Source organism: Sesamum indicum, unplaced genomic scaffold, assembly GCF_000512975.1.
Source record: "Sesamum indicum cultivar Zhongzhi No. 13 unplaced genomic scaffold, S_indicum_v1.0 scaffold00322, whole genome shotgun sequence".
Taxonomy (NCBI): domain Eukaryota; kingdom Viridiplantae; phylum Streptophyta; class Magnoliopsida; order Lamiales; family Pedaliaceae; genus Sesamum; species Sesamum indicum.
The window spans coordinates 11,095-19,978 of NW_011628215.1; the positions used below are offsets into that span (position 1 = coordinate 11,095).

General features: G+C 36.4%; 1 protein-coding gene across 1 annotated transcript; it reads left to right on the plus strand.

Moving 5' to 3' along the window:
• Positions 1 to 5,656: 5,656 nt before the first annotated feature.
• On the plus strand, positions 5,657 to 6,134 carry LOC105180101 (adenylate isopentenyltransferase 5, chloroplastic-like). The gene is made up of 2 exons (XM_011103752.1): positions 5,657 to 6,012; positions 6,101 to 6,134. The coding sequence occupies exons 1-2, from the start codon at positions 5,657 to 5,659 to the stop codon at positions 6,132 to 6,134; spliced, it is 390 nt and encodes a 129-aa protein (XP_011102054.1).
• The last annotated feature ends 2,750 nt before the right edge of the window (positions 6,135 to 8,884 follow it).

An 8,884-nucleotide genomic window follows, 5' to 3' on the forward strand; every position in this document is an offset into this window, starting at 1 on the left:
TAGTATCACAATTTTAAACACAAACCCGATAAAAGACTAGAAAATTTAACAATCTGACCGCCGAAACTCTGGCTTCAGATGTCACGGCTGACCCACCTAATAAGAACGACAGCACGGCTTAAAGTCCAACGTGGCTAGTCAGTGTGACTTATTTCCTTAAAAGTACATGGCAAGGAATAAGCTGCCTACTCAATAAGTATAGCTAATCAAACTATATATATACACAAGCAATAATTCATGTACATGCAATCACATCGACTAACAGTCATTCGTCATATAGCAACATCTGATATAAGCAGTAATACATACCATAACTATAAATCAACCCACAACATAATATTTGATATTATCATTTATTAACTAAGGGCCCTACTCTAGTTGGAGTACATCAGTCAATGGTTTCGCCGGCCATCATCATATCATCGTCATATCATATACAACACAAGATACCTGTTCTATGTGATATCCCCACACTCTCTTACTCCAGTGTATAGCAATATCAGCACAGGACATTACAACAACATGATATCCCCACACCACTCCCACTGTGTAGCTAACACTACAGGATATTCTCCGCTGCCCGGAATACCCTGATACCCTACGTGCCATGGTATCTAGCTTAATTCATTTATTTTTCGCATCACAACATCAATCACATTATCATAAAACCATTGACTGTCTTCCCAACTAGGTAAAGACCATATTTTATTTCCATTCACGATCATCATTTTATTCTTTATAACAATTACTTCCTTAATAATAACTCCCAATTTGATTTCATACAACAACCAATTATACGATAGTCACATAATCATATCCCGCATGTCCCTACATTACAATCACATAACACATAGTAACAATTTCATCGATATCATGGTAGTCTAACAAATAATCCACAACTAATTATATAAACAATCAATATATAAAATTCACGTATATAAATATAAAGCTAAGTTCACAATCACATCTAAGAAATCGATATATATAATATATACAATACTACAAATAGCTATATATAAATCCAATTAGCTATACGTAGCTTAAATTCCAAAATACTTCGATTTCATGAGGGACTGCTCAACCCTCTACTTTGTGGTCACGTCCTATAATATAATATTATACGTATAACCAATATATTTAGAATATTATAAACTCTAAATAAAATATTATATAATGTTTGTATATTGTTCATCAATCCTTTAATATTCCCTTTATATTAAAGTTCACCTCTGTTCCATTTTCTTTTAAATAACTACATTTTCTAAGCTTCTCAAATATATATTTAATTCATCAACTAATTTATAAGAATTAATTTAATCAAACACCTTATATATTTATAACTGTTGTTTTTAATAACATCCCTAAATTATATTACTATTAGAATCTCATTTTCCCCTTTAATAATATAATATTTCTTAAATATAATTTTCAAAATATTTCTATGAATTTTCTACCAATTTATCATTGCTATATAATTTAATTAAGCAACAATACATAGAATTATATCTTTGATTAATTATTTCGATAGAATTGTGTAAATTATCTATAATAATAATTAAATCTAACAAATCTGATAATTTAATTAACCAACTATACCATTTTTATAACGAATATGATATTTGCTTCGACACTAATTTTAATAGCCAAAATCATAAAATACTTTGGATAAATAGTACATCGCTCAATATAAATAATATTTAATAAACTGAGTAATTAAATAATATAATTATATAAATTAATAAAAATTAAAATACAAATCGTACCTCGCTGCGCCCCAACCGAAGAAGAAAAGGGAAATTGCTTCTTGTATTGAGAAGGTTTGAGATTATATATATATATATATCATGAGGGTGGGCGTTGGGTGATGGCCCACCCCTCCTCCAATTCATTTTCCTTTCTTTTTCTTTTCTCTTTCTTTCTTCTTTTTTTTTTTATTTAGTTTAAACTTTTCTTAAAATAGTCATTACATCCTTTCTTATTTTCTTAATTAATATAAATTTGTTTCAAGTATTATAACAAACTCCAATTTAATCCATTCAAGTTTTATTTTCTCCCAAATTCAATCCATAATTTATTTACTAATTAAATTTAAATTTCTAATAATTACCAATTAGTCTCCCAATTATGTGAAAAATTCTATGGACGTGACTTTGACTGCCACAAACAACTTCTTCCTAAGGACCATCCCTACTGAAGGAACAAGAAAGCCTTCACAAAGAATTGAGTGGAATATAAAGTTGCATATCCGAGGCTGATAGGAGAGTAGATGAGTGATTGGGTTGCAGACTTCAGTCGTGCAGTTAAACAACCATTGATACTCCCTTTAGGTTATGGAAATGACCATAATTGGATAAAGAAAAACATCTTCTGGGATGGACATTGCATCTAATTCGACACAACCTTGGTGTCATGCACGTTGAGGAAATTTTTTTGATAATATATTCAACACTGTGATGAACATAAAAGGAAAACGAAGAACAATTTTAATACACGGAAGAACTTGAAGATCAAATGTAATCTACCAGGGCTTGAGATGGACAAATAGAGACCGAACGCTATGCCTAAAACGGTCTATACCATGACGAAGGAGCAGTAGATGAGGATATGTGACTGGATTAATAATTTCAGAAAAAATTGCAGAAATTAGGAAAATCCAATTTTCCAGAAAAAAGGGCACAAAACGGCCAGCTGTTCAGAACACTAGATGGCCGGCTGCTGCCGACTGTGCTCGTGCACACAGGCGCCTCTGCTTACCGCACGCGCGCAGACAGTAGGGCAGCAACGGCCGTACAACTCCGTTTATAATTTTATTTTTTTGAATTTCTACAATTATAAACTGAAATAAAATCATGCATTTACAAAAAAAAAACCCAATTTTAAAAATAATTAAAAGGATTCCAAGGGGTGTTCCCTTTCAAAAGCATAATAATCAACATATAAACTGCTAGACAAGTGCCTAAAGGATGAAACTAAAAAACATAGAAACGAAAATGAAACTTTACCATTTTGTTTCTATAGTTGAGCAACAACGTGCATTGTTCCCTATACGTTCTACCATTCGTTCACTTTAGGATCCAAATAGGAACCCCTCTAATTTTTTCACACCACACTAAGGAAGAGATATAGTTCTTTTTCTATTACTAGATAGAACAAAGAACAAGAAGAAAAACAACTCCAAACTAATGCTATTGTTTAGTGGTTTTGGACTGTTTTATGTTCTGACTTGAATTCAATTCAATGTAAAACAAAAAGGAGGACATTTTTGGAGAAAAAAGAGAGCAAATTTCGTGTCTCAAGTGCTGGTTATGCATGATATCTATGTAGTTTTGTACATTACAAACAATTGAATTCAAAATTCAATAACTACCAAGTTTGCCTCTAAGGCAACCTGTACACACACATGCATATAACATTCAACCATGATGAAATAATCACTCCATTATCTTCATCATAGTGAGGAGTTTTAAGTCCTTCTTAACTTACTTCGACCTCCCTCAAATGGGCTTGGACTTTTAATATGGACCGGGCTTGATTTAATCAAATTAAATTAACTCCAACAAAGTCCATTGGATAATAATTAATTAAATTAATTTTAGCCCAACTAAGTCTAAAGATTCATTTAATCCAAGTAAATAAATCTAAACCCAAACGCTAATTAATTGATCCAATCAATTAATTAAGCCAAACCTAATAAAGTAATCCAAATAATTTAAAGGTGTTAAGCCCAAAATTAATTAATGTTTGAGTCATCCATTAAATAGATTATTAAATATATGATCCAATTATTTATATTCTCCTAGAATTAATTTAATTCAATTAAATTAATTTTTTTCTTTTCGAATTAATTTCAAATTAATTCCACCAATTCCATAGTGATTCGTGTGTGACTCTTTAAGTTCACCCTCAACTAGACTTGGGCATTGTATCCAACACAAATAATTAATTAAATTTAATATAATTAATTATTTTCAATTAAACATTAATCAGAAACGCTCGTTACCATGGGTGGTCGTCTAGCAACGGTCCATGCCACTAGAGACTAGGTGAATGATGGCGTGAACATATAGGCTCTCGAGTCCCATACAGGTATGGTCCTTCCGTCAACTATCCCCGGCCTTAGTCTAGAGCATGGAATTGGGCGTCAATTCCCATCCTGGACCAAGCAACTATCCTGAGTACTTGAGATGCATTTACTCTATTGATCGACAAAGGAAATCATTTCCTATTCGACCAATTGCTATGGCCATAGACTTAGACAGTCTAAGCCATCTCAGAACGCATAGGAGATATATCCATCATATATTAATAGGGGACAGATTCTATCTTGAAATCCACCATCCTACATACATAATTCGACTATACTACAAAAGGCTTATAATGACTACATCGAAGACACAGACATCTCTTGCCAAATCCAAGATATAGCCATCATAAGCATGCGACTGCCATGATTTTTCAATTCCAAGGACTAATCCTGTACTATTGGAGCCAGGAATTCAAGTCATACCGACCAAGCCTCTAATGCTTCCATATGAAGATTCCAGCGAGTCAGTTCAATCACTTAACAACCTTGTCAACTAATCCACTAAAATTTCATATACATCCCATTCTATCACTGATGAAACACGACACTCACCCAATGAATGCAATACTTAGTGCAAGTCTCTATATGACTCTCAATGCCCAGTTTCGAGATCCTCAACTTGGAACGTTTCAGACAAACCCTCAGAAGTTAATTTCATAGCTGTCATCCAATAAGCAGCCCAACTACTTTGGTTGTTCAATTGGTCTGTGGGCATTTTTTGTGATGTTAAAACACCGTTCAAAATAAATATTAAGCATAAAAAACACATGGTGCCATAGATGAATGCTTACTACATTCATCAAGAGAATATCAAATTCATAAAGATTGTTAATGTTCCCAAAACCTCCAATCCAATTGGCTTTCTGGTCACCATTTCTAACAATAAGTTCATAACTTCATCGAATGTATTTTTTTGTCAGTTTGAGAAGTGCTACAAAAAGAAGGAAGACAACCAACGAAGAGGCCCGAGGGCAGCGCAAGTTGTGGTAATTATATTAAAATTTAATTTTTAAATTTAAATTTTGAATTGTAATCAACTAATCTATTTGCAAGATCTATTCTGAGGATGATGGAGGAACGACATACCCAACCACACAATGATCAAGATCCTCCATCATCCTCTCAAGGCTTGGTAGCCCTGACCGAGCAACAATTGTGGTTGTTAGTAGCGAGAGTCTGGAAGAGAAGTCATGTATTCAGTCTCGGCTTCGAGGCCCACCACACGATCGTTGGACCATCACAACATAGCTTGTTCACTGCTCGATCGTCCTTGCCACTACAAGCACAACGCCCTGACCTTGATGATCTGGTTCACGAGGCTGGAGGCGTGAATGGAGCGTTGGGCGACCACCTAGCCCGGTGGTCCATTGCCCCAACCATCCCAGCCTCGAGCTAAACCCCCGACACCCAGCGACAAGGACGAGGATGAGGACGATGCAGATGCTGCCGATAAGGATACTGATTTAGATTATGATTCTTTTTATAATATAAATACAATGTTTAAAAAATATTTTAATTTTGTTAATTTTATTTTTATGTTATATGTTTTCGTAAAAGTAATTACCAATTAAAATGTCGATCTCCGCTTGGAAGCCAGCACAATCTAGCATGACAAACTTTTCAGTTCGGGGCATGATGAACAAGCACCAAGGGAAGGATAAGGTGGTGGTGGTATTGGGTGCCACTGGCACAGGCAAATCGCGCCTGGCGATAGACCTGGCCACCCGTTTCGGGGCAGAGGTCATTAACTCGGACAAAATTCAGGTCTACAAGGGCCTTGACATAGTAACCAATAAGGTGAGCAATGAGGAATGCCACGGCGTGCCGCACCATTTGCTCGGAATCATTGATCCCGAGGTGGATTTCACTGTACATGATTTTGTGCATCATGCATTGCTGGCTGCTGATGCCATCGTACAAAAGAATCGGTTTATCCAAATAATCAAGAGATCTTTTCCAAATCATAGCAAATCATTCCTTTTATTTCCATGCAAATCGCATCTTTCCCTTTTTCAGCGTTGACTGGAGCACTAAGAGTGGGCACGTTTAGTCGGCTTAGCAAAGCTGTCATAAATTATTCCTTCCATCTTTGGGTACCTTCAATTTACGTTTTTAGCTCAATTTTGCCATGTTTACACCTTATCAAATCTTTTGAGCTGGAAATGCAATAAATCCACATGATTAGGAACGTTTTAGCCCAAAAGGGAGGTAAAATCATCATAAAATCATGACAAGTTGTGTAATTATCACATACCCCCACACTTAACCTTTTTCTTGTCCTAAAGCAAAAATCAGAATTAGTTATGCACTCAAAATTCTCTCCAAATTTGAACATACTAAAGGCAAGTTGTAACCGTGTGCAAAGTAAATGACTTATTTCATGGAAAAGATAACTCAACATGCATTCAAACAAGTTCTCACATAATGACTATCTTCAAAATCAATCATATAAAACTGGTGGCTCTTTTCTCACCGTTTTCTATTCTCATAAATGTATAGGGCTCAAGTGTTTCCCTCGATACTTACTATGACAATGCTTCACCGTAGGCTTACTTATATACCACATCTCCACCACTTTGAAATATGCACATATATGGATCAAAAGGTCTTTCATTTTGATTGTAATGGAGCTTTGGCTTGGGTAGGATATTAAGGATAATGAGGTTAAGTTCCCATAAATCAATTAGAGCACCAAAGAATTGAGTGAACAATAAATCAAAAGCTCTCAAAAGTTACTCATTTACTCATTCCATCCCTCAAATTTTCTTTTGACAACTTCTTGAACTATACCTTTTTATTTCCTTTGGAGAGATACACTTTTTTTTGTGGCAAGAACATTGCTTTCTTTTTCCTTTGCCATTTAAAGAAATACATAGTGGCCACTGCGGAGCACATATGGGCACTTGGATGCTTGCCAATAAAACGCTGCGGGCTAGGTACTTCTGGCCATCCATTAAGCAAGATGAAAAACAACTGGTAACCAAATGCGAGAAGTGTAAAAAACATTCCTCGCTTATACATCAACCTACAGAACCCATTACAACCATGTTGTCACCCTGCCCCTTTGCACAATGGGGGATAGACATTGTGGGGCCATTGCCCCTAGCACCCGGCCAAAGAAAATTTCTGCTAGTAGCCATCGACTACTTCACGAAGTGGATGGAAACCGAGCCCCTCGCCCGTATCACAGAAATGAAAGCAATGAAATTCATATGGAAAAACATCATTTGTCTCTTTGGACTCCTCGAGAAATAATTTCAGACAATGGTTAATAATTCCAAGGCCACAAAATCCAAGTCTGTTGCAAAGGTTTGCATATCAAGCAGAGATTTACATCAGTAGCACACCCCCAATCCAATGGACAAGTAGAGGTCACCAACCAAATACTTGTTCAAGGGATTAAAAGACGTGTACAACGAGTTGGAAGAAATTGGATGGAGGAACTAACCAGTGTCTTATGGACATATTGCACAACCCCTAGAGGATCTACAAGAGAAAACCCCTTCACCATGGTCTATGGGACAGAAGCCATCATCCCAGCGGAGTTGGGGATACCCTCCTACAGAATTCTACATTTTCAGAAGAAAACAACAAGAGTTGCTAAAACGAAACTTGGACCTCACCAAAACACTAAGGGAAAGGGCCTTCGTTCGGACCCAAAGGTACCAAAATACTGTGATCAATGCTCATAATAGAAGGGTGAAGATTCGAAGCCTTCAAATAGGTGACCTTGTGTTACGAAGGGTAGATGCATCAAAACCAGTGGGAAAGCCGGACCCCACTTGAGAAGGGCCCTCCAAGGCCACAACAGTAATAGGAGAGGCGCCTATGAATCAGAAGACCCTGAAGGACATCCAATATCATGACCTTGGAATATTCATAACCTCAAGAGATATTACTCATCATGAAGATTACTTTCATTATGCATCAATTATCCTATAGTAAGTCCTCCTGAAGGATCCCTTCTAAAAATGTTCTCCTGCAGGGCATCCCTATAATAAGTCCTCCCGCGGGGCATTCTCGTACAGGTCCTCTAGAGGGGCCCCTCGAATGTATATTCTCCTGATGGATATGGCCCTACAAGCCTTCCTGTAAGGACTCCCTTCTAAAAAAAGGTATGGGGCATTTTATTTGTAAAAATGAGGCATAAAGTTTATCTCGGAATAAGCCCTACCAAGACCCATGCAGGATTTCATCATTAAAGGAACCTCTTGAGGCTCTCATCTTAAGCCCTCGTTTATGTTACACTTCATTACATTTTATAAATACATGTTTTGTAATATATTGTTCAAATACTCACTTACAGAAAAGTTTAACGATACATACTGCAAGAAGGGAACTTGTCCACTCGCTTGGAAGCCATAGCAGGCAACTGTTAATAGTAAAAATAGGAACCTCCAAGAAAACGACATCATGGAGGCTCCATCCACGAAAAAGAAAGCACAAGCGGTCCTCTAGGCTGAGAGACTTTGGCGAACACCCTCTAAAAACATAAGGGGGAACCCATCATCATAACTAGACATCCTGATATAGAAAACATGGCCTCATCCCTCGAGTTGAATAGCAAGTATGAAAAGCAGAAATCAGGCAAAGTGCATTACCAGACCCTTGGCCTAAAAATATAGCTGGGGGTGAACCAAGAATATCCCAAGAAAGCAGAAAAAGTAAAATTGTTTCATCCCCATTTTAAATGGGGGTAGCAAGCCAAGCAAAGAAAATAAGTTGTTTTCAAACCAACATGCACATTACATCAAATTTTCTCCCCACAGGTGGGGTCTTCCATATCCTTCTTAGGAATGT

Excerpts from the sequence above, each read along its gene's own strand:
- LOC105180101 (XM_011103752.1), top strand. The coding sequence starts at position 5,657 with ATGTCGATCTCCGCTTGGAAGCCAGCACAATCTAGCATGACAAACTTT. Across the intron at positions 6,013-6,100 it reads GCCATCGTACAAAAGAATCG|CGTTGACTGGAGCACTAAGA; the intron begins GTTTATCCAAAT and ends TCCCTTTTTCAG.